The sequence below is a fragment of the Cynocephalus volans genome, chromosome 6 (genome assembly GCF_027409185.1).
Source record: "Cynocephalus volans isolate mCynVol1 chromosome 6, mCynVol1.pri, whole genome shotgun sequence".
Lineage (NCBI taxonomy): Eukaryota > Metazoa > Chordata > Mammalia > Dermoptera > Cynocephalidae > Cynocephalus > Cynocephalus volans.
This window is the reverse complement of record NC_084465.1, coordinates 96,005,473-96,020,002: the sequence shown is the minus strand read 5'-3', so window position 1 is coordinate 96,020,002 and position 14,530 is coordinate 96,005,473. Positions and strand designations below refer to the sequence as shown.

The window sequence follows — 14,530 nt, the reverse complement described above, 5'->3', positions numbered from 1 at the left end:
CTGGGAGAGGCCTGGTGAGTGGGCCATGGGCCTTTCCCGGGTGGCTGCTGGGAGGACACAGGCCCTCTTGGGAGCTGAGACCCAAACAAAACCCTCTCCTGAAGGTGACACTGCGGGAGAGCGGAGGGGCTTCTCCAGCCTATCAGAAGCCAGGGTGGGCACTGGCCCCATTCCCCCTTCTGTCCAAACAGGGCATTCTGCTCAGCCGACCGCGTCAGAGGCGGCGCTCTCTGCTCTGGGTGAGGATCTTCTCCTACTGACCTGTCCTGGGAAGGGCTGATGGACGTTCTCACTGAGAATCGGGCTCAGGAGAGGCACAGGCTGGGGCCAGGTGGGGCCGAGGCTGGCCTTGGAAATAATGTCGTCAGCAGGGGCTCTCGACGATGCATCCCCTCCTGCAAAACCCACACCCCGGGAGGAGCAGGGCAGCCATCCACCCTGGCTGCCTCCTCACTGAGGCACTAGGGGACCCGGCCTTTGAAGATCCCCAGGACCACTGGCCTTGGGCAGGAGGAGGGAAGCCACCAGCCCGGGCAGGCCAGGAGCCCAGGAGATGGGAGTGGCAGGGACAAAGTGCAGGGGCTCCTGCAACAAGGGGAGGGGGTGTCCTTGTGCCCTCAGCCCAGACATGGGTGTGGACTCACCACAGCAATGGTGGTCATCCTTTTTTACAAAACTCAGACACAGGAAAACCCACAGAGGCACACCGGGGACCAGGGCTATGGGGGTGTTTTGTCCCCAGGACAGGGCTGTGTGACAGAAGGGCCTGGGCCCCCAGGAGTAAACACTCAGGAGCCCTGCCAAGTCCAAACAAAACTGGCAGGACTGTCCAGCCTTTGGGAACCTGGCAAGCCCCAAAGTGATCCCGCTGCAGCCAGGAGTCTCGGTTCTTTGTCACCTAGTGGCACATGGGGATTTCCTTGGTTTGGGGTGTCACTGCCTGAGCCTTGAGGGCCATACGGACCTGGACAGCCCTTGGCTGGACACGGGACGGGCTGGGCGGGCTCCACACAGACAGCAGGCTTGAAGGCCGTACACGTCTGTGAACTTGGCTTTCGGCAGCCCCCTCTCCAGGATCATCCTCACCCAGGGGCCTTGACACACCTCAGGTCTCAAGCACCCTTGTAAATCCAGGCAGCTCTTTCCAAAGGCTGTTCTTGGTGGGCCCTGGACTTGGGCTGCTCAGAGCAGGGCATGGGATGTGGGTGGCTGGGCAGGCGAGGGGACGGGGCGGGTGCCCCCTACCCAGACCCCCCATTAACACTACAGATGCAGCTGCGTCGTGTCAGGGTTCTCATAAGAAGCATAATCCTCTTCCCACCCCCAGATCAAAATGCCTGGAGAAGCTGGGTCTGTGCAGCCAGAAGTGGCCGGTCCCCAGCCCTGGCAAGGGGACCAGGCTGTCCCCTGCCTGCCATCACTCCCCACAACCATTTTCTCCCTAGAAACTTTCCTCCAACCAGACAATTCTGCCCAGTTCCCGCAGGGCGGCTTTCATCCTGCTCCCAGTCTGGCTGCGTGCCAGGCCCTGAAAAATGCCGTCAGCCTCCTGGCGCTGCACAGCCACCCAGAAACCAGTCCTGGGACTCTCCTGGGAGCAAAAACACAGCCCCCAGTTTGGCCCATCTGGACCTGTTTTGCCGATAGAGGAGGCTCCCCAAGAAGGAAGATCCGTTGCCCACTTCCCAGAGGCTTCAGATATGGGATCAGCTACGGCCTGTTTAAATTCAGACTCAGCGCCTGCGGGGGACGGTGATCCAGCCGCCTCCCGGGGACGAGGAGCTGCCCTTGCCCCCGGGGGGATCCAGGTGGGCTCCCAGGCCACAGCCTCACGTCCAGCACAGGGCGGCTGGGACTAACCCGCAGCTGAGGGAAACAGGGACAGAGCTCTAACCTCGCCTTTGCCAGTCCCCCTGGCCCCGCTCACAGAAAGCAACACACGAAACCCACCACGTAGATAAAATGCACTTTTTAATTTTACCAAATCAATCTGTACAAAAGTTAGCGTTGCTTGGTCAGAATGTAGCAAGACACAGAAGGCATGTCAACAGGTCTTTCCAAACTCGACAGAAAAACGGTTGCAGAAAGCAGGCCTGCGGCAGCTCCCCACCCCCACCCCAGAAGAGACACGCAAAAAAAAGGGTTCTTTTGTTAGAAAAAGGTAGGAAAAATAGAAAAAGTAAAAAGAAGCCACTTCTCAGATGTATTTAAATTTACAAAGTTTTAAAGGCACAAGTTTCCATGAAGTAGGCGGTTAACATATGCTCAGCATAGAGCGGAAGCAGAACAGGTAAATCAGATATTATGCGTCTAAAACTAAGAATCTACAGATGTTTAGTGGAGAAGGTTTAGTTTCACAGCTTGGTAGGTGGCGCCTGGTACCTAAGAGCCAAGATTATCATGTTTCTGTGGCTACCACTTCCCAGAAAAGTCCCGTCTTCTACCACTTGGCACAGTTGTGGGCAAGGACAAAATTCCTGCCTTCCGGACCCCAACCTCATACCAGGTGCCTAGGGCATCCCAACCTGATCAGAGACAGCACAAGGCAAAACCCTCTCCTCCCTCCCATTTCTGGCTGCCCGGCGTGAGGTGTGAGTGGCCAAGGCCTCCGGGGAACTGCGGAGCTCAGGGGCCCTCTGAGGCCACTACCCAAAAGCCGAGTGGCGCCATGCCGGGCAACCTCCCCTCCTACCCCCTCCAGCAGCTTTTCATTCCCCAGCTTTTACTTTCTCTTAAATTCTACTCTCTGCACAAATTACTTCATTAGTTAATGATAAAATAATACAGAACATAAATACATCTTTAACAGCTTTCAAAACACGTTTAAGCTTCAAAAATAAAAATTACCAAAAAAATAAAAGAGAAGTGTTAATCACAGCCAAACCTTTCTCGGAAGAATCTCACTACAAGGAACACCTCGGATCTAACAGATGCGCGGGTGGGCATGGACGCATGCCCGTCTGCAGACATGCGGTCGTCGCAGGCTCATCCTCCGTCAGCACTGGGGGTTCTAAAAGCAATGCTGGCCAGGACCACAGAATGCCCGGGCCTGGAGACCTCACGCCTATACCCCCCGTCTGTCCTTTGTGCTGTGGCTGTCATTTCTCATTTGCTGAGATGCAGAATCAAGGTCCTCACAGAAGAGGGACCAAACAGTCATCCTTCATTTCAAAATCACTAATCGCCTCAAAGAGAGAGAGGAGGAAAAGGGAGTTCTGTCTGCTGGCAAAAGTCTGCAGGCCTGGAGGCAGAGGGACGTGGTGACAAAGCCTGGATTCACACAGACTTCAGCAGGCACTTGACAGAGCGCGGCCGGGCGGGCACCCCCTCGCCGGCACACACCTTCCAGGAGACCCGACGCCTGGTCTTTGTTGAGAAAAGGTTGTCCTCTGCCATGTGAGTCCCTTCCCTGTGGGCACAGCGCCCTCAGGGCCGGGTCAGGGTGGTGTACACAGGCTGGTCCCAGTTACTGGGGGGGCTGTGGGCGGGTGGCAGGGACAGGCTGTTGATCAGGGGTGAGGCGTAGGGCCGGCGGGATGAGTGGAAGTAGGGGTACTGGTACAGGCTGGACGGGTAGCTGGGATACGGGCTGTAGTAGTTAGAGGCCTGCAGGTCGGTATAGTCGCACTGAGAGCTGGCAAAGGAGCTGGCAGCCCCAGCAGGGCCAGCTGGGGTGACGCTGGCCTGGGCGCTGTAGGAGCCATAATCGGAGCGGCCAGGCGAGCCGTGTGGCTGGTCGCCATAGTGGCTGGGGCTCAGCTGCTCCGTTTTGATGTGTGGCCGCGGGGGACCCGCCTCGGTGGGCGAAGCTGAGGCTGAAGGAGCAGCCTTGTGGGCCCACACGGGGGACGCCCCATTGTGTGAGTAGGAGGTGCCCCCATAGGAGACGGTGGCAGCCTGGCCAGGCTCTGCAGGCATGGCCGAGTGGCCGTTGAGGGGCAGGTACTGGTCGAACTCGTGGACATCGAAGGTGTCCATGTTACTGATGACCTCGCTGCTGAGCTCCGAGATGTCCACGTTGCTGAAGTCGATGTTCTGGCGGCCGCTGTCCACCAGGCGGCGCCCTTCCAGCTTCAGCTCAGGCTTGCCCCCACCGCCAGCGTGGTGCAGGTCCGTCTTGGGGGTGGTGGGCGGGGTGGGCGGCCCGTGGGTCTGCCCTGAGGACGAGAGCACATTTCAGGGATGAATGCCCCTTCTGTGGGGGCAGAGGGGTGCTGGCAGGGAGGAACGGGAGGTAACTGCCACAGGTAGGAATCAACAGCTTTTTGTTCCTTTACATTTCCCAGAAATTCCAGCAGAGTCAAGCCCCACCTCACTCCTTGGCTGAGGAAACTCTGTGAAGCGCTGTTCTCCGGGAAGACCCGAGGCCCCTCCCTGAAGGCCAAGGCTGGGGGAAAAAGGCGGCAGGCCTGGCTCAACCAGAGCTAGCATTTGGCCCTGTGCACCCGACCACAGGGAATCCACACAAAACCCTTCTTCCCCAGCACAGCCAAGCAAACCAGGCTCATGGCTTATGCCAATTTGACCAAGCCCGCTTGGCCAGATTGGCCAGACTCCACCCCGGTCAGTCTGATCCTTAAGCTGGGGCTGCAGACCACCGTGCCAGCAGCATCTCATTGGAAACTGGCAGGTGTGTGTGGGTGAGTTCTGCTGAAAACACCCCCCACTGGACACAGGACCAAGCAGAGTTATTGAATTCTCAGTGCTTGGAGGTGCCTAAGCAGGGCCCACTTGTGTATCAGAATTGGCTGCAACTGGAGGTTTGGGGGCTTTCTCAGGGTACCCTGGGAATGAGCCCTGCTCTCCGCTGCCACTATCACTCATCTTAGCCATGGCCTGAATGCCCACTGCTGCCTTCTCCCACCAGGGACTCTCAGCTGCTACGGGGGCCCTGGAGCCCACCTGTGTGATCGCCGTGATGGTGTGTGTCACTGAGGCCCACGTCAGCTTTGTACATGGCACTGCTGGGGTGGTGGCCCAGCTCAGCGCCTGAGTCAGAGTCGCTCTGGCCCGTCTTCACACTCTTCCTTCGGCGCGGCTGATACTTGTAGTCCGGGTGGTCCTTCTTGTGCTGGACGCGGAGCCTCTCCGCCTCCTCCACGAAGGGGCGTTTCTCGCTCTCACTCAGCAAACTGCAGAGCACAGACAGAGGCAGGGATGGCCACGGCGCCTGGTGCTGCCCAAGGTCCAGCGAGCACCCAAGTGTATGCCACCCTGGGAGCCGGCATCAGATGTTCGAGGTGCTGGGAGAGGCCAGGACACCCCCAACCAGGGAAACCTGCTGTGCCTTCCCTGAGCCCCCTGGGCACCAGGCAGGTGCTTCCCGTCTGTGAGAACAGGAAGGCTGCAGCCTCGCTGCCAAAGGCCGAGGCAACAAGATCCAAACTCTCCGTCTTCCTCCTTTTACTTCTCCCCTTTCTAAGTCTGCCTGTCCTCCCTTCGGGGCTTCCTAAGGGAGGCAGGAGGCGGGCCGGGCCAAATGAGAATTACACTGCGGACAAAAGCGAGGCTTCCCGGGAACCATGCCGGACTCCAGCGGGCAGCTGGCTTGCTGTCCCTCTACTCCCAGACTTCCACAAACACTGGCAAAACCCAGCCGTTTGTCCTCACTGAGCCTCAGAACACACACGCCCCTCAGACTCCTCCAAAAGCTCCCCTCTAACTGCCTGTGGGGCAGGGCTCGGGGTGCGGGGCCTTCCAGTCCACAACGCCCAGTGGCTGTGCCCCAGATCCAGACAGGAGGCAGGAACGACACATACACAAGCTCCAAGTTCACCAGGTGAGGAGCAGGGAACGGGGAACCAGAGCCCCAAACCTAAAGCCGTCCATTATAAACCCAAGTGGAGGACGTTTGGAGGGATTGGGCTGTCCTGAGCTACAAGTTCTTCATTGCTGCTGTCCTACTTTCTGCAAAAATGACCGGCTTTGCCAAGCCGAAGCGTGCACAGAGAGTGACTGCAGGACACCCTCTTCTCCCGCACTGCTTCCGTGCTGCGGGGCAGAAGCAGCCGAGGAGAGGCTGAGGGAAGATGCCAGAGGGCAGACCTACACCCTTCCATCTGCCTTTCCGACTCTCTACCCAAGGGCAGTCAGCAGAGTTGGAGGAAGGACGAGGCACTTCCAGAGAGCAACATGCCGCCTGCTCCTGCGCCCTGCAGGCCTCCACCCAGCGCTGGGGTACCCCGCTGTGCCAGCCACCGTCCTCGGCAGGGTGTCCCCGCATGGGGGACTGTGCTCCAGGGTGCACACTCCATGGCACTGGTCCCGGCTAGCCAGAGGGTGTTTTTCCACTCCGACAACAGCCCTGGGAACCGTCCTGGGAGCAGAGCCCGAGGCCGGCGCGCGGCCACCACCTCCTGCAGCCCTGCGTCCCCGGCCAGGGCCCCCGCGGCCCGCCCTCCCCCGACAGCGCACTCACCGCCACAGCTTGCCCAGAGTCTTGCTGAGCTCGGCGTTATGCAGGTGGGGGTACTGGTCGGCCAGCTTGCGGCGCGCCGCCTGCGCCCACACCATGAAGGCGTTCATGGGCCGTTTCACGTGTGGCTTGGCCTTGAGCGCGCCGCCGCCGCCGCCGCGCACCGGCATGGGCACCAGGCTCCAGTCGTAGCCCTTCAGCACCTGCGACACGGCGTCGCGGATGCAGGCCGGGAAGCGCTCGTCCGCCGCCTCGGCCGCGTCGCCCCGGCCACCACCCCCCGCGCCCGCCGCGCGGCCCAGGCCCTCGGAGCCGGCGGGGGACGGCGGTGCGTCCGAGTCCGAGTCCTCCACGTGCGACATGGAGCTGGCGGTGCCGGACGGACTGCAGGGCGGCTGGGCACGGGCCTCGCTCATGTCCAGCATCGGGGCCGCGCGCGGAGGGGCGCGCACCGAGGACGCACACCGGGGCTGCGCTGCGGCCGCCGCGGGACCAGAGCCCGCCGCGCGATGGCCCGAACTACGCGCCCACCGCCACCGCCGCCCTCGCTCCGGTCCTCCCACTGCCGCAGCCGCCGAAGCTCCTTCCCGACTCCAGGACACGCGACAAGTTTCTTTAAGCGGCGGCGGAAAGACCCCGCCCCCCGCGCGGCTCCGCATTGGTCGGCGTGCGCCTCGTCCCCCAGGGCGGTGCTTGGCCGCCCCCGCCCTTAAAGAAAGCCCCGCGGTCTCCGCGGTCCCCGCCAGCCCCGCCAGCCCCGCCCAGCCTCGCCCAGCCTCGCACCGCGTGGGGCCCTCGGCCCCGCGTCCGAGGACCCGAGCTCTGGCCGAGGGCACCGCTTGCCACCCCACGCCGCAGCCTCTCCATCCTGGAGGACCGGGAAGGAAAGAGGGGACAGGGAGGGCGGGCACGGTGCTCTTCGCCAGCGCGTCGAGGTTCCTGTGCGCCCGCCCCCGGTCCCGGAGCCCCGCAAAGAAGCGAGTCCTCAAGGACCCCCCCCCCCCGTCCCCAACACACACACGCGCAGCCAGTCTTGAGCCCCGACGTCTCGCCCGCAGCCCGGAGGTGCCGGGCGGACTACTGCCGGTCCGTGGCCCCAGGGAAGGTCGGCTCGGCGGCGGCGCGCGGAAGCCCGGGCTCCACGCCCACAGGGCCGGCGCGACGCGCGACAGCAGCCAGCTCGTCCCGAGTCCGCGGGCGCGGCGAGGAACTGGGTGATCCCAGGTCGCCCGCCCCGTCCGGTGCGAGCTTGGACAGAGCTGGCGGGGGCGCGGTCCCGGGGGCGGGGCCTGGGCTGACCCCAGCTGCTGAGTCCCTGGGGCCGCCCGGCGGATGGCGTGGCCGGACGCGGGGGCCCAGGGCCTTCCGGGCGTGACCTGGGTGGTTGGGAGGTTGGGGCGCAGAGGCCCTCTGGCGGGGCGGCCCTGGGTGGTCCAGCGGGGGCGGGGGCCGCTCTGGGACTCTGCACCTTGGGCGCCTGGAGAGGAGGAGGGAAGGGGCGGCGGGGTCGAAAATGGGACATTTCTCCCGAGGCTAGCGCCGAGCCACGGCTCCGAGACCCCGCCCGACACCGCCCCCAGAGTTGGCCTCGGGCCCAGCAGTCCCCGAGAGCGGCTCGGATTCTTTCGCCAAATGCGCGACAGAACCTCCACCCCGAGCTTCGCCATGTCTCCCTCAGGAGGCGGACGCGGAACATGCGCATCTCCCAGCTTGTGGCCCGCGAGATCCGGGTGGCCCTAAGCAAGGGCGCCAGGTCCCCTAACTGGGCACGTTCACCCAAGTCATTGGCGCCTGGGGCAGTGGCCGCCGCAGCCCCAGAGTGACGCCATCTCTCCAACTCGCAGCAAAAGGGGGCTGGTCTGTTACCAGAAAAGTCCAAAGGGAAAGCCAGCGAGTTCCGAAGGAGGGTGTCGCCCGCGCACCTTACCATCCCTGGGGGCCACAAGGCAGGACGCGCCTCCTGCCCCGATGCAGCAGGCCAGGAGATGGTGTCCTCAGCGACAACCACCCGCCCCTCACCCTGGCCTTGGAGCCGGGTCCCGCCCGAGTAGCCTGGTCGGGGGAGGAGGTCTTTTCCCCGTTGGCTCCGAGCTGCCCCTGGACGCTGCCTTGCGTTTGGAACCGCCAGCGCCGTGGGGTGCCACAGCCTTTGGGGGACGCCCTGGGCCTTGGGGCTGGAGAGGGGGAACCTGGAGCCTGGGCTGACTCCACCTGCAGGGGCGACAGGAAGGCACTCTGGTCTTTGCACTGGGCTGACTCTCGTGGCCAAGGTCAGAGGAAATCACTTTTGGGAGCTTCACCCTTTCAAGGGAACTGTGTGCCCAGAGACTCCATCTGACCGCAGGTGGAGAGCTGGGTGCCTGAGTGACCTGCCTTCTCCTCCCCTCCTCCCACCACCCTCCTTTTGCTCTGTCCCTTGCCAAGGAAGACCCCGCCCCACCAGTCTGCCCTGGCTCTCCTTCCCCTTGGAGGTCCAGCTCTCCACTGAGGGTCCCGACTCCACCCCCGGTGAGTCTGCAAAGCATCACCCACAGGTGAGGATGCTGAAGGAGGGACTAGGTGGGGGCTGCTGCTTGGGGTGCCCACAGAACCTGAGCTACAGTGACCAGTCAGGGGACTGGCTGGGAGGCACTGGTGGGCAGCCCCCACATACATATGCAGACCACCACGGAATGAGAGGGGAGGGCTGCCAGGGTTGTCCCAGGCCAACCGAGAGTGTGTGTATGCACTTTCCTGGAGGGCCCAGCCCCTGCTGAGCCAGCTCAGGCCTGAAGCCCCCTTGCCAGACAACTTCTGGTCCACCTTGAAGTCCTCAGGAAAATGCCAGTGTGCCATCCAGCCCTCGTCTCCCATTAGTGTGACCTCGGCTCGTGTCCTCAGCCCTAGGCAGGCCCCGAGTGGACCCTGAGATGTGGCTCACAGCGAGGGAGATGTGTAGGGCTGGTTCATGTGTTCCCAAGTATTAAAAAAGCACCTGCTTTATGCCAGGGACTTTTCTAGGCAATTCAGTACAGCGCCACGCTGTCCCTGCCCTGAAGATGCTGGTGTTGAGGAGAGGAGCGCAGACAGCACATAAGTGAACCAGCACACATTCTGGGAGGGCTCAGGTACTCCCCCTAGGGGAGGGAAGGAGCATTAGGAAGGGTGGTCCAGGAAGGCTTCTTTATAAAGTGGTGACAATTAAGCTGAGACCTGAAGCTTCCAACCTCCTGAAGAGAGAGGAAAGGGCAACCCTGGGGGGAGCAGCATGTGCAAATGTCCTGAGGCAGCAAGGAGCACAGGGTTTTTGAGAACAGAGAGAGGCCGCAGTGACAAAACTTGAGGAGCAGCTCTTCAGCCACCACTCAGTCCACCTCAGGGTCTGCAAGTCCTTGTACAGGTGTTGACCTGCTCCACCCTTCTCTTAGCTCTTCCTTCCTGCTCCCAACCTTGTCTGCAGGTGCTGGCTTCACCCCAGTCCATATGACCTTCCCTGATCTAGTGGCCTTTGCAGTTTCAGGGAGAAGAACTGATTGGCTGAACTTGGACCAGGTACCAATCCCTGGACCATTGGCCCCAGGGCATGGGAAAACTGATATAAACAAGGTTTCTAGACCCACAGTCTCTAGGCGCAAGGGGGACAGGGGCACCTGTGTGCCTGTGAGATGGGGTCAGTTCAGGCCTGGAGGGCTCTTCCAGGCACACAGATGCCCCACGTCCTCACTCCTCGGCTTCTAGGGATGGCGACTCAGGAAGCCCATGTGTGTGCACTATGTGCTGGGGCTGGAGGAGCTGAGTAGGAAGGAGGGGCTACTGAGAGCTAAATGCCATCATGAGGACCAGGCTGTCCCTCCCTGCACCATCCCCTGACCATCTCCCTGTTGGCCAGCCTGCCTGGCCCTCATCCCAAAGTTGGGGAAGGCCATGTTTGCATTTCGTACAATCTCTAAGAGAACAGCATTGAGGCAGGGCCAAGTGGGCCCATGAGGCCCTGGGCTGGTGTGTCCCTGTGTGTCCACAGCCCTGGCCTGGGCCTCCCTCGTCTGCTGTGGTCAGAGAGGCAGTTGGCACTGCATCCCAGGGTGACCTCCGAGATTAATTGGTGCTTTTAATTACTGGCTGGTCTGGCATAAACAAAACGTCAGGAGCAGAGATGGCAGAACTGCTCTGAGCAGAGATGGATCTGCGGAGAGGGAGGCAGGGGCTCCCAGGCAGCTCTAGACACCTCCTTCAGGAGTCCAGCCTCCTGGTGACAGATGCTCAGGACTCTGGGCTAAGCTTTTGCCACCGCCCCTCCTTAATTTAGCTGTCTCAGGGATGCCGACAGGGCCAGCTGGGGCAGAAGTTCTGGTTTGGGTCAAAGCTGGCCCCTTGGTCATGCTGATGTCCCCTTGGGAGCTGGCTGTATCTGTTCTCCACCAGTCCACATACACAGATGACAGTGGAACACCACCCACACTCCTCCCTCTCACCCCTGCAGGAGCAGCATTTTCTGGCCATCGTGGGTGGGAGCTGTCCTCTCTGCAGCTCACACCTGCACCAGCTCAGCACCGCGGCCCCGTGTCCTCAGGACGCCCTCTGGCCCCAGGAGGGGATGAACATGCTCCCACCTGTCCCTCCCACCTTCACCTCTTGCTCTCCTTGGTATCCTGATAAATAAATGCACACTGCCTGGAAGTGACCAAAAACAGTGCTAGGGGTCCCCCTGCTGTGGCTGTTCTTGCTTTTGAAAGGATTCTGGAGAGAGGGCAGTGCTTAACCCAAGGAGTGGGACCCAAGGTTCATTTCCTCCCCAGTGACAGGTGCATGTGCGGATCACAAATATGGGAAACAACTGTGGCTTCTTCCACTCGGTGTCCACCAGCCCATGCTGGTGGCAAGTCCCTGAGCATCCAGCTGTGGCTGTGAGTGGCAGATCCCTTAGCATCTCTCCTTTCATTCGGGGGCTTACGGTGGAGCTGACCCCAACGGCACCCCTTAGTTCCTGGCACGTCTCATTTAACAGTGGACGGAGGGTGCTTCTGCAGCCAAAACATGCAGGGTCCCAGGGGTCTCCACAAGCAGCCTCCCCTGGGTAGAGGGGAGCACCCAGGAGATCCTAGCCAGGCACCCACAGCATCTTCGACGGAGGGAAGCCGAGTCTGTGGGTGGTGTTCGACACTCAGGGTCAGCCGTACCTTCCTCTGGACTTTTCCATTCCATAGGCCAATAAGTCCCATCCTTGTTCATGCAGGGTAGTGCTGGATTTCTGCTTGCACCAGAGGGTTCTAATACCAGACACTGGAGCCCCAGCCCTAGCCCATTTCCTGGCCCTCACTCCCCTGGAACCTTGTATCATTCCAGGTCCCAGTTCCCCTGCAGCACAGCCCCCCAGGACTTCCGCCCTTCACCATCACCCAGCCCCATGTGCCAGGCTCCTCTTCTGGGCACTGAGCTCGTGGAGAAGTGAAAAAAGGGCCTGGGAGAAGCTTTCTCAGCCCGTGTGCAGGAGGGGACCAGGACCGTGACAGGGACTCTCAGTTCAGAAAATCAGCCTTCTGAGCCCGAATAGGTTGCTGAAAGACCTGTGTTGTTCTTCCAAGCTTGACTTATTTAATGAGGCTTCTTGCCCAAGATGTCTAAGTTTGAAACTCTCAAAGCAGAGCCCTTGAGTCTTGTTTCAAGTATAACCGGGAAGGTAAAAGGTGCCTTCAAATAAACATGTCATAAAGAAAAATCCCCTTTCAGCAAGAGGGGGCTGCTCAGCCCTGACCTCCTCTGCCACAAAGCTCAGCTCAAGAGCCATTAGTGCCAATGGCAAATTAAAACATGTCCTGTGAAAAGATCTCTGCTGTCTCCCAAGTATTTATTTTTCTGAACATGGCAAAATGGGGTTTAATTAAATTGTCCTCAGGCGGGTGTGTGGGACAGGTGGCAGGAAACAAGGTGGCTCAGCAGCACAAGGCAGGTGATGCTGTTATGAAGGGGCTGCTCTCTGGATAGCCAGGGTGGAGGTCTCAGCAAAATTTTGCTTCTGAAGGCTGGAGGGAAGGGACAGAAGTCACAGGAACTCCTGCGACTGCCCTTATCTGCTCAGGGCCCAGCATGGTCTAGCCCTGCTCACAATCAGGATGGCCCATGGTCCCAGGGCTATTTGTTACACAGCACTGCTGTGGGGTTCATAACCCATACACTGACCCACACAGCTGTGTGGACAGAGTGCAGCTGCAGGCCTCCTGCTTGGGACCTCTGGGTTAGGCTGATTCTGAGACTTCCTCCAGGTCGGAAGATGATTTCAAGATTAAAAGAAAATGACACATTCTTTTTCTTCCATAGGGCTCCACACTCAGAGAATGAGAGTACGTCAGGCTGCTTTAATTTCCACTCTGCCTAGAAGCACGGCCTGCCAGTTTGCAGGCCACATGGGGCCACGGCTCCTTCTGGGGTGCAGGGCTGGGCGCTCATGGCCTAGAGCCGAGGGTGCAGGAGGAGGAGACAGAGATCCAGCAGAACAGCCGCCTGTGAGTCACGGTCCCAGAACAACCAGCAAATGGCAACACCTGCTCACTCACCCCCACCGCACCTGCCAGCTTCACTGGGGGGTTTTGGCTCCTGAGCAGTCAGGGCGGGATTGGCCTAAACTGACCAACCACCCCTCTGGCAGAAGGCGACAGATGTTGGCAGCAATGGGGCCAACCCCCCTTCCATAAACAGATTTCAAGACATGAAAAATTGGGGTAAATGAAGGGTGCACGATTAGATTTGGGCCCAAGCTGGGTTCTTGTGGGTGCCAGAGACAGCTGCGCCTGCATATCAGGGACAATGGCCCTGATGCGGCGGGGGCTGCCTGGCTGGGGTGCCCTGGGGACAGCTGGATGAGGTGCTGACAGGGGGCTCATTCCTCTGTGAAGCTGCTCCGCAGCTGCTGGGAGAGCCGCCAGCCCGCCGGCCTGTGTGTGCCATGGTCTGGGGGCTGCGCTGGAGGGGGCTGTGGACAGCAGGGGATAGGGTCCCACCTAGGGTGGGCTTGTGTGTGGGTCTTCATGGACACCAGCCCCAGTCTTGAGCTGGCGGGTCCTCCCAGGGGAGCCCCTCAGTCTTTCTCTGCTCTCCTGCAGCCCCGGGGTGGCCCTGGGGTGGGGAAGCCGCATCTCAGCTCCCTCCTGGGTCAGCTTGACTTTTTCTCAGTTTTTTGCTTGAAAGTGTAAGCTCAGGAGCCTCGTCCTGCTTTGTGTTGGTGAAAGACATGCCCAAATCTAAATGTTATTTTTAAACTGCAAGATACTCCTTAATATAGACAGAGGTTTGGTGTGAGTGACATCACTTATTCCGACAGGTAAAAGCAACGCCTTCCAGGTGATTCTGAAACATCGGTGCAGGTTGTCCTTGGTTGTTTTGTTTCCAATTTATTCTTTTTAAAAATTGAGGTGAAATTTGCACAGCACAAAATTAACCATTTTAAAGTGAACCATACAGTGGCATACACTATTCACAATGTTGTGCAGCCATTGCCTCTGTCAAGTTCCAGAATGTTCTCACCACCCCAGAAGGAAACCCTGTATCCATGAAGTACTCACCCCATCTCCCTCTCCCCCAACCCTGGCAACCATGGATCTTTCGGTCTCCTTGGATTTGCCTGCTCTGGACATTTCATATAAATGCAATCACACAGCATGTGACCCTTTGTGTCTGTCTTGTCTTGCTTAGCTAGATGTTTTTGATGTTCATCCATGTTGTAGCATATAGTGAAGCTAGCATATGTTAGAACTTCATTCCTTTCGATGGCCCCGTGCACTTTGATTAAATTCAGGCTGAAATGAGCAAGAACTAAGCCACCCGCCAGCCTCTCCTCGGCGCAAGCCCTGCCCTGCATGACTTGTTCTCCAGCCAGTTTTAGACCAATGGATGAGACCTCTGTGGTCAGCGTAGCAGGAGGGCAGACCCCACAGGAAACGCGAGCTCAGACGGAATGCGAGATCCCAGCAGACCCTTCCGCTGGCCTGGCCCACCCTGGGCAAACCCAGAGAGGGAGCCTGGAGCTCAAGCCCAGAGCCTGGAAAGCTGGATGCTGGAACAAGGGGCCCTTTTCTGCTCTGCACAATGCCCCATTGTGCCCTTCCCAGGGGAGAACAATGCAGCCCCAGCGAGGGGAAGCTG

At 59.8% G+C, this 14,530-nt stretch overlaps 1 protein-coding gene across 1 annotated transcript; it reads right to left on the bottom strand.

Moving 5' to 3' along the window:
• Nucleotides 1–2,696: 2,696 nt before the first annotated feature.
• On the bottom strand, nucleotides 2,697–6,937 carry SOX8 (SRY-box transcription factor 8). The gene is made up of 3 exons (XM_063100578.1): nucleotides 6,419–6,937; nucleotides 4,903–5,132; nucleotides 2,697–4,157 (listed from the first exon to the last, which is right to left on the bottom strand). The coding sequence occupies exons 1-3, from the start codon at nucleotides 6,838–6,840 to the stop codon at nucleotides 3,427–3,429; spliced, it is 1,383 nt and encodes a 460-aa protein (XP_062956648.1). The 5' UTR covers nucleotides 6,841–6,937; the 3' UTR covers nucleotides 2,697–3,426.
• Nucleotides 6,938–14,530: the final 7,593 nt, after the last annotated feature.

Coding starts and splice junctions, on each gene's coding strand:
- SOX8 (XM_063100578.1), bottom strand. CDS start 6,840: ATGCTGGACATGAGCGAGGCCCGTGCCCAGCCGCCCTGCAGTCCGTCC. Junction 5,133..6,418: donor ACTCTGGGCAAGCTGTGGCG/GTGAGTGCGCTG, acceptor TGTGCTCTGCAG/TTTGCTGAGTGAGAGCGAGA. Junction 4,158..4,902: donor CCATCACGGCGATCACACAG/GTGGGCTCCAGG, acceptor TCTCGTCCTCAG/GGCAGACCCACGGGCCGCCC.